General features: G+C 39.8%; 1 protein-coding gene across 1 annotated transcript in view; it reads right to left on the reverse strand.

Annotated features, from left to right (window-relative positions):
• The window catches only part of faf1 (Fas (TNFRSF6) associated factor 1), a 76880-nt gene that overhangs the window by 36849 nt on the left and 17581 nt on the right, over positions 1 to 22450 (reverse strand). The window contains exons 7-12 of the mRNA XM_015038352.1: positions 19740 to 19845; positions 12104 to 12190; positions 1010 to 1105; positions 786 to 909; positions 653 to 716; positions 489 to 570 (exon numbers count right to left, since the gene is read on the reverse strand). Of these exons, the coding sequence (XP_014893838.1) occupies positions 489 to 570; positions 653 to 716; positions 786 to 909; positions 1010 to 1105; positions 12104 to 12190; positions 19740 to 19845 (559 nt within the window). The remainder of the gene's footprint in view (positions 1 to 488; positions 571 to 652; positions 717 to 785; positions 910 to 1009; positions 1106 to 12103; positions 12191 to 19739; positions 19846 to 22450) is intronic.

Consider the following 22450-nt stretch of genomic DNA (forward strand, 5'->3'; position numbering starts at 1 on the left):
CCTGTTGTAAAGTGCTATATAAATAAATTTGACATTGACATTTTATAGCAATATACTACAGTGTTAGTACATTATTGTCACACAAGGTCAGAAACAGTGGCGATCGTGTCATAAGTTTGTGACAAAGTAACACTTTCAACATCATTCAAATTAGAAAACATTTCTAAAGTAGTTTACTACAGCTCTGCTGTGGTCTGTAAAAGAACCAGACATTAGTTACAACAATGACTGTTGAGCTTTAAGTTCCCATGAGCTCAGTAACAAAAGTAAAGAAATGAGTGCATCCCCTGATGGATGTAGAACGAATAATATCCTGTTCTGTGTTATTTCAAGTAAAGATAACTTCTCAATAACCTTGGGACGAGACCACAGGAAGTTAGAATGACATCAGTGCTGGGGGACGGCCCGTGTCTAATATAACCAAATACTGTATCGCATTAAATTACAATTGTTCCTAAGAGGTCTGAACAGTAGAGCAGCTCACTTACATCTCTGGCTTTGCCGTAGAAGGCCTCTTGAGACGCTGCCTCCAAAGACCCAATATAGAACATTGGGTGGGTCTCTCCATATCTGTGACACACAAGACAAACAATAGTTCATCAGCAACAATGAAGTCTCGGTTCTTTGCATCACTGCTTGACAAGATGCCCACCTTGAAGAAAATTCGGCAGTAAAGTGAAGTAAGGCATCCGCTTCGTTCTCACTGTTTTCTGGCACTGCAAGATGAAAAACGAAAATTCATTCATCTGTCTGACCGAGCTGTAATACCGTTTTTCTATACGTACTCATAGGTGATTTCCGACAGCCTGTTGTGCCTATTCCAAACATTTCCGAATCGTCCACACCAAACTCCGACGCATCTTCAAAATCGTCCCCCTCGCTGTCGCTGATCATATGAACATCTGTGCACTGTAAACGTTCAGTTTTTAAATGTTGGTTAACCTGCATGCACTACTGGTGGCGGTTCAAGAGAGGTGAGGACTGGGCTCGTTCTTTTCTGTCGACTTACTTCTTCTGTGGGCTCCTGGGCGTTGGCTGGTGAAGATCTTCGACAAACACTGAGGTGATGGCATGGGTAGCTGATTCCAGAGAGAGCTAATGTCATCTAAAAGTAGGAACATGGACAAAGGAGCACCATTAGTTTTACAGATCAATTAACCAGCTTAATCTGAACAAATAAACCAAAATTATAAAATTTGCAGAAATATCTGAAAAGTGTGGCAAGGATAACTCCAATTCAGTCAGGCTGGCGGGAGATGCTTTGATGTCTTTGACCATCAATTTTCAAAGTTTTCCATGATTATCTCCTGGATTTAGGCTAGAATTTAATTGGGTCATCTAAACCGTTTCATTGTAGCTCTGGTTGTACATTTATGATGGTTTATTAGGAGATCTCTAGTAATAACCCGAGGGAGTTGAATCATCTGAAACTTGTCTTCGATTACTAAGGCTCGACACACATTTTAGAGTCTGTGGAGGGAGACCTACCCCACTTCAGTCTTTTGTAACAGTTTTCTTCTGAGTTCGGCTCATCTTCATTCAACCAGTCTTTCCATCAGCTCTGACCACCTGACCAGTGTCTCGTTGGAAAGAAAAGCATTCCAACAGCACAATGCTGCCGACACCATATTTTACAGTGAGGAAGATGTCCAATTAATTATTTTCATTGTTTGTCTTCTGCAAAAGATCAATTTTTGAATGTAAGCCAAAAACTCCAACTTCACCCTTAACCGAGTGAAGCACCTTTTTCCATGTTAGTTGCTTCCCCTACATGCTTTAGGTGAAACTGTTAGTTTTTTTTTTGTTTGTTTGTTTGTTTTTTCAATAATGACTTTTTGCTCTTCCTCCACAAAATGTCAGATTTCTGTACAAGTCTGGGCAATTCAGCTGATGGCTGTTCCTACCTGAGGTGTAGATTTCTGCAGCTCCTCCAGAGTTACTTCTTTTGTTTGGTTATTACTCCCCTTGCCTGCCCTGTCAGTTTAGGAAAATGCCTCAGAAAACTGAATCATTTCATACTCTACCCATGAGCTGACTAAGGATTACACTATTTAGACTTATTATATTGTCGTTACACAAAGAATCGATGGTAAAATTGGCAAGGAAATGTCACTGCTAGACCACCGGAGCACACAGAAAAACAAACCAAAAACATGATGATGGCGTTCACAGAACAGCTGCATTTATATTGAGATTAAACTGATCATTTTCTAAATGGATGACTTCCAAGACAACTGGGTACCGAAGATTTTATCAAAGGTTTTTATTTGTAAAAAAAAAGCTTCACCTTTTGTCATTTTACCACACTGTTCCAGTTACATGCATAAAGAATGCATACATGATGTTTGTGGTTTTAACATAAAATCTGAAAAGTTTAAAGCAGTAGGAAAATTTCCAAACACAACATATAAATTCAGACCTAGCCATCACTTTTTTTTCACGGCGTTAAATCAAAAGCATGCGCTTCACCGTAACGAGGAGGAACTACGCTGTGGTTTCTGTACACCTGCAACAGCCGCCAGTGAGGTTCTGTGTCTGTAGAAAAGGAGCAACTGACTAATTAGCTCCCAGACCCGAAGACGGCATTGAAAATGCTGGCGTTCAGCAGGGACTCATTACAGCTAGTGTCTCCTGGTCTGGCCTCCAGGGACGCCAACAGTATAGCCAAGGAGATTTTAGGAAGAAAGCATAAAGAAACTTTGCCGTTTTTAGAACCAAAGAAAGTATCTTCAAATCAAGATTTTCTGGTAGTGAGGAAATATTTGTTTTTAACCAACAGTGACACCTGAAAGTTGGTTAAAAAATATTTGTTTTTAACCAACAGTGACACCTGAAAGTAGGATTGGTCATTGTCTATCCACGTGTTCCTGATTGCGGAGATACTGCACCGTAAAGTAACAATATATTTTAACTGATGCACTATTTGTTAGGAGTCGATCAGAAAGACCAGATGTAAAGACTTTTCTGGGAGAGTGCACTTCTAAGCAACAGCGGAGCCGTAGGGCAGCCAAGCTGAGTGTGATAAGGGAGACACAGAAGCTGAGCGTCCCCTGCAGAGGTCCTGTGATCTGCTCTATTGTCAGGTGCAAAGACACACAAAGACCAGCTGGACACGGTTGAATCAAGAGACGATTACATGCAACGCCAATTGAATCTGAAAAGGACCAAACAGGCTGAACGGAGCTTTTCTCTGAATTGGAGCGACTGCCCATGCCGCCCTCAGCTTCTACAATGGGAGAGATCAGTGTAGCCAACAGACCTTGAATGCAACATGGACCCAGATGTTCCGCTGTTTGAATTGCATAGATAAATAAGACAGATTTGCCCAAGTTCCCTGCTTTCTGTCAAGTGTGTCACACTAGTAGTTGATCTCCTGAGAGTTGGACAGCAAGTCAGCAGCAAGAGAAATGTTTAAAAATGTTTGAACCAGCTGGCCTGGTGAAACAGGGACATTAATGCATACGTCTTTCAGAAGGACTAAATAATATCCTATCATTTTGACTGAGGTTGAATCATTTCCTTTTCCCCCACAGAAATTTAAAATCCCACAATACATATATAAACAATGTAATATAAAACATAAAGCTGAGATGCAACCAGTCACTTTGTAATTCATATGCATGGTAATTTCCAACCATCCAAGTTGTTCACACGTCGCTTTTTCAAGCTAAACTAATAAAGTTTACATTATCACAATGATCCTGGAGAAGCAAGCAACAAAATTTCTGGGGTCTTACGAAAGTTGACTGAGAATACTCTGAAACCACTTCTAATATTGACCGATAAGCACTGATGATTTGAACAGGGCAAGACTTGTTCTAACAGTCTGCTTCGTTTAAGGAACAAATGGTTACTAACGCAAACCAAACTAGTCGCTCATGTAAGATTATAAAGTTAGGATAAAATGTAAACCCCATAATCATTGTCTTTTTAATATAATTAATACTAAAACCCTGTTGTGCAGCGATTCCTCCAGTATGACGCAATTTTGTACCAGTTCAAATTATGAATACCACTCACATCAGGAAGACTAGATCAAGTATTATTTGTAATAAACATATCTACTTATATTATAGCTCTTACTGGAAGGGGCCATAGGTTAAGTCAGAGCTTTGCAAAAAACAGCCAATAAAATGGACCGCAATACTCTGATTTACGCATCGCTAATGAAAAAAGTACAATCTCTTCAACAATAAAACAAAGTATGTGGGCAACAGACTCCGATTTATAAAAGAAAGGACTACGTACAATGAACCCATATTTAAAGCACGATGTTGATATGAGAACAGGTATTCTCACAAGTAGCATCAGGTCTTAATGGGTTGAAGAAAAGCCATGGCCAATTAGGACCTCATATGTGCTAAGCCTTAGAGTTGAATTAGTGCAGATGGCTGTAGGTGCAGAGCCAATGAAAGCCATACGAGGTCTAAGCCTGGAGGAAGACAACGAGTGGCCCCAAGACCATTTCTTTGAATTGAGTGGCAATCAAATGTGAGAATCCTGACAGCGAGTACGGAGGGGATCTCTGTAAACCCTTTACGCCGCCATTCACAATGAGAGGCTCTTGTCTAACAACCTAATAAGTGTTTAAATCAAGTTGATCACTTCCCCACAAAAGGACAGCCTGAGGGGTTTGGGGCTGACATTGATGCCAGGAGGGGAGCTGAAAACGGGGAAAAAATGAGTTGAGTGCCTCTCAGTCCTCTTTCTTGCTTTGACCGGATGGCTTTCACCAATGTTGAAGTACATAAGTGCAGCTTGGCGGCTGAGTGATAAAATGTGGAAACAAGGTTGAAGCGCCGTAGGGCATTAGGTCGGGGGGGAAGATGAGGGTAACACCCCCCTTAAATGACCCTCTCTCACATCTCCACACAAAAGAAACTGGCTCCTCTTTTTTGGATTCTTTTAATTAACACTTGCATTGAGGCTCTAGGTATTCAAGGGCTGATACAGGGAAAGAATTTTCTCCCTCTCTTACCCCCACCTATCCTGTGCCTCTTCCCTTTAACCTTTTTCCCCTCCCTGCTCTTCTTCTTCTCTTTCTTTTTCTCTGCTCCCCCACTCCCCCGTTCCCTCTCTGTTTCTTTTTTTTTCTTCTTTTCTAGAGTAGGCAGTGTTTGGATTAGGTGTCTGGCTGTGAGTGTGAGATAATTACCACTGACAGCTGCACTGAAGGCAACCACAATCACTGCAAACCGAACAACCTCACACCAGCATGCGAGTTACAGAGCGAGGGGAGAACAGAGACAGACGAGGAGGAGACGAAATGAGTTTGTAAAGAGTAAAAAAAGAAGAAAAACAAGGCTGAAAAATACCCCTCTCAGTTGTTTGTACCAAGACCCTGACAGGAAGACACAAAGCAAAAAGAAGATGGAGAGAGCGACCGTTGTGCTGCAGGCCATTTGCACATGAAAGTTAAGAATTTATGACTTTTGAATTGGGGGTAAAAAAAATAAATAAATAGCACTCCAGTTAATTTTTATCTATCTAAAATCAAAAATTTTCCACCTTAAAACTCAAGTCAATTCAGCTGCACTATATTAATCCAAAAGGAAAATTCAATATTGTTGTAACTCATTGTCTTATTTTCTTCAGAGTTGTTGTAGATGCTGATGGCTGTGGGCAGAAAGGATGTCCTGCAGCAGTCTGTGCTAGATTGTCTCTGAAGAAGCCTCTGACTGAAGACATATGAATAAGAGTTTCATGAGGCCGCTCAGGATTGTCTGTAATTTTCTCGATTTTGTGCAACATGGTTGCATTGCACATAAATGGAGCGTCAATATTTCACACTCAGCTTCGTTTTGGCTGTGAGATGAAGGAGCTGCTGCTACAGGCCCTTTCTATGCCATCCATGATGTCAGCTCCTCTTGTGGCATCATGTTTATTGCGTTTACTTGAGGTGGTTTTTTTTTTTTTTACTTTTCAGAAATAGAATCACTGTCGAAAAGGGGAGATAAAAACGCATTTTCCAAAATAAGTTCTGATAATAGTGAACTTGCCCATCCACTGATTTATCTGTGCCTTATCAGAGACTTTGAAAAAGTTCAATCCTCCAACTTGGAAGGGAAATTAACATGGACCATCTGCATGGTCCATGCTAATTTGCAACCTCTGCATTTTGTTTATTACAGCCAAGATATAAACTTTATCTTACAAAAAAGTTTATCAAAATTTTACAATCATTAAATAAGAAGAGCAAGAAAAATCTTTTATTCCAGGTTTTTGTGCATCACTTTAGGAAACATTGTGCTAGGCACAGAACGAATAAAACAAGAAAAACCTGTTGGATCAACAGGATGGATAAAAGCAGCCAGTTTCAAACATCTACCTCCTAAAGCGAAGATACAGTCAAGCAAGTGAGGAGTTATACAAAAAATACATTAGAAGGAAAAAGAAATTCAGTCAGAGGGGCTCCTTCAGCTCTGAATGTCACCTGAAGAAGGGCAGGTGGTGGAGTGCCTGCGCTTAACGCTGAGCCCTGTTGCTCTGGAAACCAACAGGCCCTCCTCAATAAACCCTTGGCTCCACACACGCCTATCAGGTTGAGAAGGATTCCTTTAATGCCAGCTGGGAAACGGAGAGAGAGGCTCTGCCCTACAAGGCAAGGCACCTCAGAGGCTCCTCGGCATTAATACATTAGCAAACACCATGAAACACTGCATAAATGTCAGCAATTACAGGCCGGGAGGAATGGCGGGTGTTGGTGGTGGAGAGGCGGGGGGCGAGGATGGACGGATGAGGCAATGCAATAAGGAAGTCCCACTGGCTGTCAATCACTGCGACAGGTGTGGAGGAGGCACTGCCAATCAAAGCAGCTCCAATGAGATGAGGCGCGGCTGGAAACAGACCAAGCTTGCTCAAATCATCCCCAACAGCAGAGGACGTTACCGTCCCATTGGCCTCGCAAATCAGCTGCTGCACAGACCTCTTGTCATCCTCAGCACTGTTCAGCACAGCTTTGCCAAAGCCTCAAGAATCAAGAGGAATTTGAAGGCAGAGCAACATTGTGGTATTTGCAAATAATGCCAGAGTATTTGTTTTAATCTACTTGGAGTAAAATGAACTTCATCAAGTTTTAACTATTGCAAAGTCCAAAATACTTGCATCTGAGTGGGAACTTTTTCCCAGTACTATTCAAGACCGCTGTGATGCAGTAAAACCCAAGGAAAATGAAAACAAATGCTAAAGTAAACATTCACACAGAGACAGCATGCGTCTTCTCGTGATCCTCTATTTGGCTACTCTGGAAAACATTATAAACTGTCTTCTAACGAACTGTTGAGATTAGTAAATTAGTTAAATCATTATGATTACTATTAGGTGTTGAGATGCTTTACCAAGGCCGAGAAAGAGTCACACGCTGTTAGACAAAGGGCCCATAGTAAAGAGTTACATTTTTGATTCTGTTAGACACCAAGGTCCATTTCTCACGAGAAACAGAAACTTATCAGGCCACAGAGGCATGGTATGATTTCAGGGAGTGTCTTCCGTCCATATAATCAGCTGCCCTCCTCTTTCTCCTCAGACGCTGCACAGACTTTTTTAGAAACTCTTCTCGGATGTAATGGTAAAGTGTCTCCTTTCAGCGCTGAAAGTTAATAAAATAAGTAAAGTCTGAATGCTTTTCTTGGCTGATTTTATGCTCCGTGTGTCAATACAAATTATGATTCATCGATTGAGATTCTAAATCTCAACAGAACCCAGAGAGCAGACAGCATTGGAACGGAAATTAAATAGTTACAGGAAGATTTCAGAAATTCATTAAGTGCCACACAGCTAGAAATCGAATGGCAAAAGAGCTCTAAATATTTAAAAAAAAATTGGGATGGATTTGTAGGAAAACTGAATCTTTTGCAGAAAACAGTAGAACACATTAAAGCTACAACGTCTCCCAGATCTGCTCCAAATGAGCATCGCTTGAACGTAGCCACACCAGTCACGTCCAACACCCCATACAACTGGAGTAAAGTCTGTAAACCAATGTTTTGTTCGCTGCCAGCTGAGCGTTATGCATCCTGATCCAGTTTCAATCCTTCATCAGGGCCTGAAAAACTCCAACCGCAATAAACAATGAAACAGATTTAGCGGACAGTGTCAGAAGGGATGATGCAACACATAACTACCAGTCTCACTGAAAGACGAGAGTTTCTACAAGCCTCTTTTCTTTCACACACAATCTGTGACTTCATTACACTAAAACCACACCAGCTTAAGAACTTTCTCAGGACCCATGAATAAGTAGTCGAACAATGCAAAGAAAGTAAAAAAAATAACCAATAAAAATCTTAAAACAAACCACAAAAAATTCTTGCCTCATCTTGTCAGCGCTATTATAAAGGGTTACAGTTGTGCTGTTTGTGTTGCGCGTGCAGCAAGACTGATGTGAGCGCATATTTCTCTGTGAACAAATCTATGTACTTGATACAGTTTATGTAAATCAACCACACCACAAGTCAATCATAGATGGTCTTTTAGAGTACGTCTTGCAATACTGTATTTGCTTGAAACAACAACCAATCGCAACCAGCAAATAACAATAATGGACCAGGCAGCAGTCGTTACTAAACAAAGAAAACTTAATCCAACAAATACTTGATTATTACACTGTAAGAATATTTATCTATGCATACAAATATAGCTCACTATATGTTAATTAGTCAGTTACAGAAACTAAAAGTTTCGCAATAATGTACGAAACACTTTAACCATCAGAGCTAGAAAATAAATTCAGGAGTAGGAGAGGAGGAGTGAGAAGAGAAAGAGACCCTTAGCGTCTTTTTAAGAAATCAAAATTTGTTAAAGGAATATAATTTAACTCTCATTGTTGTAAGAAACTTTCTTGTTATGAAGAAATCTCGATTCTCATCTGGAACAACAAGATAATGTTTCTAATTTTCTTCTTCGCTCTGTCAGACAAACGCTTCAATAAAAATGCTTTGCTTCATTTAATAATTCCTCACAGAAACACGTGATGGACATTAGGTTAAACAGTGTTCATCAAAGTCACTCAAGATAGTCCTGACAACTTGAACTCCACCTCATTTGAAATACATCGTCTCTGAATCCCAACTGTTGTTGCAGACCCTACATGGATCAGTGATGGACTGATGTACAATATTCACCACCAGAGTCAATAACCAGTGGTATATTTGGAATACCCCATATGCAGAAAGCTTTGGTAAGGCACAGTAATGTAAAAACAGTAGAAATATTACCTACTTGATGGAAAACCAACATAAAGTGACAACCAAATCAACTTTAATCAGGAGAATGTGTGGGTCTAAAAGTAATCTAGGGGCTGTAGCTGCCATGTTTATTGGCCCAAACCCCGAGAGATGAGACTGGGCTAATGAGCTAGACACTAACATTGGCTCTCCATCCACCCGCTAGGCCAGCCAAGCCCCGGGCTTTCTCTGTTAATACCTTCAGACGTTTCAATAAGAGGGCTATGGCTAGTGCAGAGGCCATTATTACACTTCTGTCTCTCTCTTCTCTGTGCTTTTTTTAATATCTTCTCATACAAGAAAAAAAAACAAAAAAAAAAAAACAGACACTGCAGTTATGTGTTAGCCAAGGACCAGGCCTTTGTTGGCACAGAGAGCTCAAATTTATTCATGGTCTTTGGCCAATAAATCTACAGCTATGAGCTAAAGTCCACAGATAACAAAAAAAACTCCAGCAAAAACTAAAAGCAATTGGTAAAATAATATATGATTTCCCTATACATCTTAGTGTGAAATTGGGAATAAAAGGGGGGGTGTTTTTGCATGAAAACATACATGATTTTGTTTTGTGTCTAAAGTCTTAAATTCTTTTAGATTACAGAAGAAAAGAAAAATATTCAGATGATAATGGTCTAAACTTTCAACCTTACGTTGAAATAATAGGTTTCACTTTGTTGCACAAAACACATTTCTTAGGTTTATCAATTTGAAGAGAAAGTAAAAGAAACTGCACATAACTCTCTACATTTGAAGGCTTCCATAGCAAAGACATGTAAAAATCCCTTAAATTAATCAGCTTCCTTGATGTAGCAAATACCAGTTAGTTTCTCTGACTGGGAGTTTTGAAATGCATTTTTCCTCCCTCCGCCAACCTCTTCAATGTGCGCAGATAAAGCAAGATAAACGTGTGTATTTGTTAAGTTCACCAACCGTTGTGTTTTTTAAATTATCGCTCTCGTAGTAGATAAGAGCAACTTTAGATCAGGAGCAATTTTCTTGCTGATTTACCAATCAAATAGCACGTTCTCTTGTCTTGGCCTTTATGATGAAGGTTTAGGAAATGTGTGTGGCGTTTTATTTAACATCCGGAGAAGAGCCATGGATTATTAATTACGTTGGTATAAATGTAACTTAGAAGCAACCTCATCCTATTAGAAATGTAGGTGATGCTACCAACTATAGTACCAGTGGTATTTTTACCTGTCAAATAGTCAAATTAAATATATATTTTCAAAATTTTAGGACAGGATTTTGCTACAGATTCTGTTACCTGGGTGTGCTGCGTCACTTTATTCCTTCATTAATGTAAAAAAAAAAAAAAACATCAGTTGTATCTTGCATTATAAGAGACTGGGCCAAAAACAATGCATTTTTTGACTAGCATTAACAATTGTATTTCTGTTGCAATTCAAGACTGTTTGCTAACCAGCCTTCATCATATTTTGCTTGGCGGTTGATGGATTTACAATTGTCTTCTCATAGCTGTGACAGACAAAAAAGCAGCAAACAATTTTCTGTAAAGTAATAGGGCGGATATGCTTTTATTCTCAGCCCATGTGTGCACCATAAAAGGTATTTGCTTCTACTGTTAATGCTCAAAGCTTAATAACAAGTCAGGTGCAGTTATTGTTCTCCTCCTCTGAGCGCTAGAAATATGAACAATGGGTAGCAGGTATAAATAGCTTGCATTCAGCAAAAACCCTGGATACACTGAAACAGCTCGTTCTTACCAATCACAATGTGAACTGATATTACAGTGCGTTTTTATTGCGTAGGTCACATGTGTCAAAGTATGAATTTAAAAGAAGGCAAAGTCAACAACAATACTCCAAACCAAACAGCAGCCACGCATATCTGAAGGGAAAACGTTAGCCGGGGGTTGACCCAAGAATGTGTGCCCAACAGCTTGTCAATGTGGCATGATAAACCATCCCAAACAATTAGCATGGGAACACATACGCCGTCAAAGAGGGGCTGAGACAAAAGGGGTCAGAGGTTCCTCGACATGCTGTATGGGTCCGACCTCTGATCAGCTTGACACCGCGCAGAGTGAATGGCTGGGAAGAGCAACCATGGGACGGAGAGGTCAGCGGGACTCAATGATGTGAGCTTTAATGTCCACAGATAGGGGACACGGGACGGGAACCGTCTTTGACATCTTAATTAGCTTCGAAGTCTCACTCTAAAAAAGGCTCGAAATAGCAACGTACGACTACACACCAATCAAAACTTTGAGCCGAGATTTTAAATATCAATTAAAACCACATTGCTAGATCCGACCAATAAAGAATAGGAGAATGTTTATACTGAAAATTGCTTGTTTTTATTATTAATATGGTTTTATGTGCAAGGTGTGGGATGGTTACTGAAATATTCAAGGGGTTGAAATTGTTCCTATGTTTTAAATTCCTTTCAGAGAGGGACCAGAGAAAGTGCTGCAATAAGAAAGAGGTCAAGTCGGGTTATCTTGAACTCTATACAGCAAGGTTGCAGATGTTTGCTCTATATTTTTGATTACATTTATGTATCAAAATACCAAATATATTCTTTCATAATATTTTGTGTGCTTTACATCAAAAGGTGGCTGAGCGTTGAACTCTTTGTGCAGGATATGTTTCAGAGACGGGCTCTCACAACGGTCAGAGACTCCTCACACACTCTGCGTAAACTTTTTGAACATCAAGCACAAAGTAAAAATCACAGTATTGCAGCTGTTTTTTTTTTTATTTAAAAATACTTCACACAAATCCGTTGAATAATCCCAGGGAGTAACACAGTCACATTTCTTTGTAAACTGCTTGTTAAAAAACCCCGAAATTATACTGAACTGAAATGATGAATCTCATTTATTAATTACTGTTTCCATGTGTGGCTCTTACAGAATCATCGGACACCGACGCAGGCCATCCCTCCCACTGCTGATGCCTGACTGGGATGTTGGTCAAGTCTGAAATGTTCCTCTTGACCTGGAAAGAGAAATAAAATAAAATTAGAACAATATGAAGAGCCCAGTCAATGACTCAGGCAAGTTTAGGGCTTCACGTTCTGTTGTAAATATATCGTCACTGCAATATTAGTGTGTGCAATATTCATATTGCAAAGGACTGCTTGGAGTGGAATAACCGTTGGCTAATTTATTCAAAGTGTTTTAAGTGCGCATTTTACATGTTAATGTAATCTCTAGCCTGTTGGCCTAAATCTGCAGTCTTACAGATGCAGATGTTCACATCAAACACAAACGATCTTGGCCAAAACGCTGAAGGTCAAAGGGTGATGGAAGCACAGATAAGAAGCACATGTCGCAACTGTTATTGTCAGCTCAGTATTTACAAATATGATCATAATCATATTTTCTAATATCATGCACCTGAGACAAGTTAAATTAAAAATTATTAATAACTTCAAACAAGAAGCTTTATTACCAAAGGTATAAAAAGTCATCAATGTTAAGATTTTTGCTCCATTTACCGAGATGTCAGAGAACGTGCCTGGAGGTAGCCAGTAGATTCTGGCTGCATGAAGCCCATTCCCACCCTGCTGCTGCACACTGCCGATCAGACGGCCTATAGAAGGCTCCTACACTTTCCCCTTACTTACAGGACAGACAAATTTAGTCATTTGAACACATTTCTGGTTGTGAGTTAATATGATTGTGTGGAAAACTAAACAACATGATTTTTTTTTATTTTTTATTTAAATTTTCTGCATCAGTCTGCACTAGTTTCAGTCAGTCAGCATGAGAGATGAACAGACACAGAACAGCTTAAGTCTTTAAGGTGGATCTGGTTGGAGTTGGGTAACGTGAACGAATTACCAACCCAATCACAATCACATGTTGTCAGCCAATGAAAAGAGATGCTGGGATATGGCAACAAATGCCAACCAACTCTTAAAACAAATGCAGCAGCAACAAGTGGATTTTTGTAATCAGTTAACTTAAAAGTGTCCTTGATGACCAAAGAAACAAACAGGTAATGAGCTTCATTGAATTCACATTAAAAAAAAAATTAACACTTAAGTCCCTTTTTATAGACATTAAAGCAAAATTTCAGCCTTCACCAATTTTTAGTGCCTCATCTAACCAAGGCCACCACTTCTCCAAAGTGCAAAAGAAGTTTAATCATCCTGAATCATCTTAAAGATAACAATTCAATCGACATTTTCATTTTGTCTTGGTGCAATTGGATCACTAATCATTTAATTAAGGTGTTGAAATGGATCGATGTACTGTTATATTCCTGTGCTCATTCTATATTTTAGATCAAATATATGCATTTCTTTTTAGCATACATATATCTCAACACTTTTACAATTTGAATAACCAATATGTTGGGTTATTTTTGAAGCGGTAGCAAATAAGTCATGCTCTCGGTGGCTCAGTGGTCAAACAGACGCACTGTATGCAGAAGCCAAAGCCCAAAACAGAGTCCAGTTCGATACCCGGCCCCTGGACATTTGCTGCATGTTTTCCCTTTTTCTCTCTGCTATTCTTCCTGTTCAACTACTAATAAATACGGAACTCTAGTGTCATAAAATAAAAACATACAAAAAGAAAATCATGTCAATTTTTTTTTATTTTGTCTTTGATTAAATACTACAATATAACTAATACTTTAGTTATTACTTACGAACATTTCCATACCTGTAAAGTCTCTGGGTCTATGCCTTTTTATCTGTTTTAACAAATATATATATATATATATATATATATACATATATATATATATATATATATATAAGTTGCCATGGATCATTATTTACTGGAAAGTGCAGTTATAATTGTTTCCTGAAGATAAATAAACAACTAGGGCTCAGATTTTACTATTAATCTGCCATTCAAAGGTTAAGGGGAGGCAGAGAGCAGAGAAGGATAAGACAAGACAAAAAAAATAGAGCCAGTGTTGTCAGCATTCCTCAGATGCCTCAGCTAATTCCCAGCAACAACAGCCACACACTCTGAAATGAACAGTATTTCTCTTCTCCCATTCATGTGCAGACCCCGTATCAGCATCACTTAATAACATTCCTTGGTTTTAAACAGTTAGCAGCCAGCAGCGGCTCTCTAACCAAGAGCCGCGTTAAACCCTCCGGTGGGTTGTTGGTTTAAAGCCCTCACGCCAGCCCGAATGTGCGCCAGTCAAAGCAGATCAAAGCCCCAAGTTAGCGCCTGAGCTCTGATGATGGCGGGTGCTGCCGAGTTTGTTCGGGAGGATCCTGACATTCGGGCCCCGCGGGGCAGGACGCCGACGCTGAAAAAACTACCTATTGTAGAGGAAAGATCCCACCGTGCATGGAGCAAAGCCTGTCTTTGTAATGTGCACCGAAGATAGAGAAGTCCTTCTATGAACTTCGGGCTGCAGCTCATGGAGGTGGAAGTTTAAAGACTGCTACAAACACACGAAAGCAAATTTAGGCTAGGAAGGAAAGAATCTGCAAAACAGTGTATTAATTTTGGGGACAAACATTGTTCCTATTACAAATTACGCCCATGTAATCACACCTGTATATGAATATCTTTTTGTCGAGATGAGTAAATATTTTATCCGAGTTATCAATCCCTTTGAGAAAATATATTATATTTGTGCTGAACCTGACAGCGTGAAGCAATTTACAGTACAAACAAGGAGAGACAATTCAAAAGAACAATGATAAATGAGTGGCACTTTGCTTCTCTCTTGTAAATCCCACATCACTCCGCTCCGAGTCCATCCTTATGAAGAGACGTCCTGGCCAAGATAGCAGGCTGGGGTCAAAGCGGGTGGCCAGTGTTATTACAGAGTGTAATATCTATGTTTGACCAGCCAGACTACAGGGATTTGACTGACCGGCTGGCCGGCCGATGAACGGGAGTGGGGGGGGGAGAGGGAGGAAAGGCAGAGGCATAAACACTAGTAATGAAGAGGCTGCAGTCAGAGGTTAAAGCAGCATCAGAGAAACAACAAACTGACGCCCACCACAAAGAGAGCGAAGGTGAGAGGTGGCGGCGGAGCGGAGCGGAGACAGACAGCGAAAGACACCTGGTGGAGGACAATCTAATCCCGGCACTGAAAGAAAACACAGCGAAACAGCCGGCCTGCCCACCTGAAACCACACAACGAGGATATGCGCCGTCCTCTCCCGACACGTGCAAAAATACGGTGCAATCATGAGAGTTTGGCGAGACCATATGACAACAAAATGTTATTTAAGAAAAAGGAATTTGGAACAAAATAACTCAACAGCAGACAGACATCTTTTCTGAAATACTGCAGGTAAATTACTTTTTTTTTTTGTTACAAACACCATAAATGAAGCAATACTGTCTAATGCTGCCCCCTGTCTACCAAGAGCGACAAGTCAAACTGAAACTAATTTAACATTACATGTATTTTAGATCTCTAGAAAAATAACTATAGAAAACACAATTTACATGAAATTAGGAGAACTGTTTAATTGGTAACTTATGATGGAGAAACTATTCTAATAAATAACTTGATGGTTAAAAGCATCAAGTTACCTTTATAATAAAGCTAAATTATGAGAATTTTTTTTAAAAAAAGCCTAAAATGTCCATGGTGGTATTTTAAATGCAGATTTATAACGCTGTGGAAATACATGAGAAAAATTTTACATTTTTGTTTCTTCCATTTCAACTTTTTGAGAGCACTTTTCATGCAGAGATTCTATATGGTTCATGAAATTGAAAAAATAAATATAAAAAAAGCAGAATACACGCATTTTACACGTAAATAAACTTGGTAAGAATATGAAATCAAAAGGAAAGAGGATAATCAGAGAAAATAAAAGCTGAAAATAAAAATCATAAAAAAGTAGAACAAATATTTCTAACTGCATTCTATAAAATTAAAAAAAAAGAAATGCTTGTGATGATTTATGAAGTGCCACTAAGCAATCTTACAGCAAACTGAACACAATTGGTGTTTCAACAGAATTAAAAAAAAAAATATTGTTTCAATAAATGACCATTTTCTCCCAAACTGCAACTAAATATTGTCTCCATTTGTTGAAAACAGAAAATGAATGATTAAAAAATCCACAACAGATCCACAACAACAAAAAAAATCACATTGATATCATTTAAAAGTCATAAAATACTAATTCAATTAGAAATAGTTCAGTTCCTGACTTTCACAGCTATCATCAGAATGTAGTGTTTCAGGTAATTAGTCCCCTGACAAGTAAAATGTTGAGCATTTCTGCAGGAATCCCACTGGTAATGAAATGAAATGGCCGTCATAAATGTCTGCATAGATGCATAGTGGCCTGTGTTTATTTCAGAGCCGTATGTACGTCTGAGTTCTCCAACATAAAGGAGACTCAGCTCCTGGCCAGTACACCCAGCGACAAAATTAACGATCCAATCATTGTAAATGCCAATTGCCTATAATCCCTGGCTGGAAGCAAATCAAAGAGAAGGAAAGGTTTCCATTAAACAGTCACAAGCTCTTTCTCTCAATCTCTCTTGTTCTTTCCCTTCATCCCATCTAAGCACCAGATGCCTTTCTTTCATTTTGCTTCCCATCCAGCCTCGCTTTTCTCAGTCTCGCAGCCTCTGTCTGCGTTTGGTCCCCTATGTCTCTCAGCTGCAGGGTGAGGGATGGGGCCTCAGGGGGAGGATGGGGCACTAGACGAGGGAAGAATCCCCAGTACAACTGGTCTGGTCACGGACAAACTGGGACCCAGCAGCCAGCCCTATTCTACCCAGTACTCCCCTGGCAAACATTTGCTCTGCAGCTTAGCCCAGAAGCTAGCCAGCAACATAGCCCACCCCACCCCAAACTCTTGTCTGGTTATGCCAATCAAGAACCAACACAAACTTTGGTTTAAAGGATGGAAAAGAGGGGAAAAAAAACAACAAAAAAAAAAAAAACGAAGGGTTGAGGAGGGCTGCTGGGGGAGGCGTAAAGAAAGACGAAATAGAAAACGGAGGGATAAGGGAAGATTGTTGGGATTCTATGGCCAAAGTAAATAAAAGGAGAAGATAAGACTCTTTCTTTACTGATATGCACAGACAGGACTGAAGATCCTAAGCTAAGAAAATAAGAAACTAGCAATGGAAAAAAGCCCTTTGGCAAAGCCAGAGGTGAGGAAAAACAGACTCAGACAGGCTGAAAACGTTACAATCTTTTTTAATGGAAGCGAAAAGAAATAACTTCAGGTCTAGAACATAGCTCCAAGTATCGATTTTTCTTGTTTTTAACTTTTTCTTATCCATCACCTTTATCATAAACAAGTCAGACAAAGCAGCTTCAACCTTGCTGAACATGATCCTACATGAGGTGGATATTTTTCCACTTCTTGCACACAGCGGCATTTTTTTGTTTTTTAGAGAGACTATGCGTTCGCGGCCTGCACATCTCGTGTGTGCAGGTTAAAGTTCTAGGTCTCATTTTCTCAGCAGGGGACGTTCAGATGTCTAAAGACAAACATGTGTAAGGAAAAGAACGCGACATGGAGGCCTGTTTAAGCCCACATTGTCCCTTCTCTGTCCGCTCTTGCCTCTTACGGCACCCCCCACCAAGCTAACACTCCTCGGTCTCTTTTCTGTGACCGCAGCTCCCACTCCCACACCACAGGGGCCCCTCCCCTGTGTTTGTAATCCCAGCAGAAACACTTAAGGTTCACAGTGGGTGCTCATCAAAACCATCTGCCTTAGAGGAGAGTGAAAGTACAAAAAAAAAAAAAAGTAAAAGATGTTGAAATGGGGAGAAAATTGTAGAGCGCGAAGGACGTCCAGGGAGGGCAGGCGGCCTCCGGTTAAGAAGCTAGTCAAACTAATTTAATCAATTAGCACCATTACAGGCTCCGCTAGAAGCCTGATTATTAATCATGTGTTCTTCCGCTCTACGGAGGGTCCATGAATTAACCACAGTGGCTGCACAGAGCAAAACAGATGAATGACCGACTTTTGCTTTGAGATTTAATAATTAGTTTGGACGTAAACCATGACAATCAGAGACAACACCTGATTCCTGATGATATTACTAAAGAGACAGAAGCAGCTGATACTAACCAGAGAGAGAACAATATCAGGCGACGGGAATTAGCCGAATTCCAGCTTCACCATTCCGAGGTGATCATACAACATCCCTCAGAGTGGAAGTTATAACTAAGTGAAGAAGAGGTTGAACGTATTGATATTCAGTGCTTTTTAGGTTTTCTCAGAATGGAGTCGGAAACAAAAAAAGATGTAAGAAGACATATTAAAGGAAACAGCATTTTCTACAGGTGTCATTTCAATGATTTTGGGAGTTTAACGTCCCACTGTGCAACATGAGATGTCCGATGTGTAATTTGTTGCTGAAGCAGACTCGCATCAGAGACAGAATCTCAACGAGAGGGAAGCAAAGTAACAGGCTGTCATTCCTTTAGAAAAGGCGGATAATAACCAGATATCTGCTAGAGCAACAGTCACACTGCTTGATATTTTTCACAGGTCGATCAATCAATTTAATCCGAAACAAAAAATAATCAAACATTTTGAACCGAAGACTTCAGGAAATAACAAAAACACCGAACAGAAAGCAGCAAAGGTTCGGCTTTTGAGTTTCACCCTCTCATCGTACACACCAACATATTTCAGCGTTTTCACGCAGAAACAGAAGCTTTAATAATGCTTGCTATACAACCTGCTAGTATAAGACGCTGGAGATACTTTGAGACTTAAACTTTGTTTTGTAAAAATCTGCATCAGCAGGTCAGCTTTTTACATATAACAAAAAAATCTTCAAACTCTGACTGGTGCATCTCTTAGAAAAAAAAAAAAAAAAAAGATGAATTTCTTAATTTAGTGTTGCAGAGTGATGATTCCACCCGATTTCACTTTGTGAAGTGCATTTCCAAAAACGAGACGGCAGAGTACGTGTCATTAATTATGAATACCGTCTACTCAGGTCTCCCTTTTGCAGATGAGGTGAGACCGGAGCAGTGATGTATGTATGTGGAGACAAGACGGTTCCAGCTCACAAACACTGACGCACAAACACACACTCATCTGCATAGGCACATGGACCCACATGTTTCATAACCTTTAAACTACTTTCAATGCAGATAGAACAACCTGTGCCTTCACACGGGGTCCGGGATTAATATTTCATACGCAGCCAAATCTACTGTTTAGTTTCAGACGAAGAGAATGAACGGACTTTTCGAGCGCTCCCGCCTGCCTTGATCAAACAATGTTCAGTCATTTAAACTGCCTCTCCAGTCTGCAGGGTTGGAGGAAGAAGGGAAAAGGACGCAGTGTGTACTGGGAGCAGGAGGAAAGAGGGGGCTGCACCAGACCACAGCTGTGAGAGTAATTATGTGCTCCGAAATGTGATCATTTGTGATGAATAATGAATCGATGGCGGAGATAGACTAGCAATGTTTGGCAAATAGAAGGAAAGCCATGTTATGGGGAAATGAGAATCAGGTGCAATAACATTATGGAGGTGAGAGCCTGCGGGTGCGTTACAGAGAACTTCTGTACGAGTCTGTGAAGGTCGGTGCTCGCACGCTGCTGTGGCGTCTTACCTCTTGTATAGTTTTGGAGCCGGGAAAATTGAGGCTGTAGTCCCTCTGAGCCTCACGGTGGCTGATGACCAGCAGGAAGTTCTGATTTAGCGAATCTTGAAGTGCACTAAATGACAAGAAAAACAAAAAGTTAATTAAACCAAAGAAGGCAACACATAATAATGACACACGACAAAAAAAAAAAAAAAAAAAAAAAAAAAAAAAAAGACAGATGCAAGTAAAAACAAACATTATCTCTGAGACAAAGATTAGAGCAAGCTGAAACTTGTTGAGCAAGAGTGACCTGCTGGCCCCCAGCAAAGTGGGTGCCTCCTCCAGGGGCCCGACGGCCATTTTACTGGTCGTGTCTTAACAAGTCTGGCCGGAGCGCCGCTCAGCACAGCAGGCTCTCGCAACATGACCACCTGCACGGCAACAGCATGGAGCCCATCAACCTGTATTACTGCCAACAAACCCAGGAGAGCCTTCAGCCGTTCATCTCCAAAACCCCATGATCCCTCTGAAGTAGACCTGAATGTAGCACAAGCTACAGTTGCTGACCACCTTTTAATGATGTGCTTAGGTGGGGCACCAGCAACTATTATGGCAGGTTAAATTATTGAAATGTATGCATTGTTGCTCATTTGATGCTTTCTCCTTACCTATGTTAAATCTGCTTACACAGCCATGCAAAAGCGTTCTCACCCCTTTAACATTTTCACGTGCGACCTCAAATCTCATTGAATTTTTTTTTGTGATCAGTGAACACAAATTAGTCAATACTTGTAAAATATACAGAATACGTGGTTTTCCTTTTTTTTTTTTTTTTTTTAATTAGATTTTTTGTCATAATGTTTTCAATCTCTACTGAGCGGTATATTGCCTCTATTGATCTCTACCACCTTTACACTTCTAATAGAAGCTGCTCAAGTTCACTCATATTGGGCAGAAGGCGTCTGTGAACATCTCTTCTCATGTTTTCCCACAGATAACCAGTTGAATCTGGACTTTTAAACACATGAATACATTTGATCTAAAGCATTCCACTGTAGTTTTGATTGCATGTTTGACCACATGAGGTTTTTGTCCATAATTGTTCTTTATTTAGCTCCATTTATGTTACCTTCACCTCCAAGCAGCTACCTTGCGCCTAACAGAGAAAAGCATGATGCGAATTAAAGTGGGAATGGTGTGTTCAAAGTGATGCGTAATGTTAGTTTTGCACATAGTCCAAATAGCTCAATCTTTGCCTCATCTGGCCAGAGCAACTTCTCTCCTGCGCCACCAAAATGTTTGGTGGAAAACCGCAAAAAGGATTTTTTTAAAATAACTTTCTCTAAAAATCTAAAAATAAATAAATAAATAAATAAATAAACCACCTCCTCATCCTTTCACGTGACATTTACACTCTCCTTTTTGTTGGTCTATCACATAAAATCCCAACAAAAGGCATTGAAGTCTGTGGTAGAAAAATTGAAACATACTTGGAAGATAAAGAACAAAAAAGCTACAAAATAACATCTGAAAAACATCAAACATTTTTAAGTCGCTTACAATAAATGAAAACATTTGATCTTCTACTAATAAAATGCAACGGCAAAATGTTGCAGCTTTTGTTTCGACCAGTAGAAGTACTGAATATAGCCAGCAGAGAGTGTTTACAGGTAATCTCTGACGTGATGCGTCTTTTCTGGACCGGCACCAATAACTCGCAAAGTAACTTACGGCAATGTCTGAGAAACGGAGCAAAAAAAAAAAGAAAAAAAAAAGGCAAAGATGGAGGGGATTCAACTTTTGGAGGCTTCATTTACAATAAGCTGCGAGGTTAAGTAGCGTTTTGAGCAAACGCTGGGTCTGTGAGGGTGAATAGCAATGGGAGGCTTAAAGGCCGAAACAGGCACTTAATCAGGGCTCAGAAACCAAGGAGAGGAGGAAGACTTTAGAGAAAGAAGAGGATGAGGGAATTAATATGTAGCGCACACATTAATTATGCAATCACACCCTTAATCTGTGCAGATCTGGACGAGCTTATGTTAACAGAAGCTCAAATTTACTGTAATGACAGCATATTTACATTGACTAAAACTACGAAATCAATATGTAAATGTAATGTTTGTTGTAGCTAACTGGAGAAGATTGGAAAAGTCGGAAGTGGGAAGGATGGATGCATATGTAATGGGGCTGAGCAGAAGGATGAAGGACGCCTGTGTATGTGTTTGCAAAAGAGGGAGAGAGAGAGAGAGAATGAGGAGAAATAGAAGGGGTAGGGACACATAAATAAGGATCTAGCTAATATCATGATTATGTTTGGACACGGTCCCGAGCTGCTGCTGGCAGGCAGCTAAACTCCTAAATAGGCAGAGATAGAGGGTAAACTGAGAGGAAGTGTTACTCTGTCCTTCCAAGCAAAGAAGGAACATCTTATCAGTCATTTGTGGCAGGCTGACAAAACATTTGGTGCATTTGTGGGTAGAGTTCTGTTCAAGATTTACTTTTTTTGTAATGTTCTATACAACAAATATAGTCACTTCAAACATCAAATGCATTCTGCAGAAAATATAAAAAAAAAAATCTGTCATACATAATGAGTCATTTTTTTTTGTAATTTGCCATCTGTTTAAAGAAGTCTGCTGCATAAATATATATATATATATATATATATATATATATATATATATATATATATATATATATATATATATATGCTGAGATATACACCACGCACGAGAGTG

Source organism: Poecilia latipinna, unplaced genomic scaffold (assembly GCF_001443285.1).
Source record: "Poecilia latipinna isolate Pla-1442-1.1 unplaced genomic scaffold, P_latipinna-1.0 Scaffold439, whole genome shotgun sequence".
In the NCBI taxonomy this organism is placed as follows: Eukaryota; Metazoa; Chordata; class Actinopteri; order Cyprinodontiformes; family Poeciliidae; genus Poecilia; species Poecilia latipinna.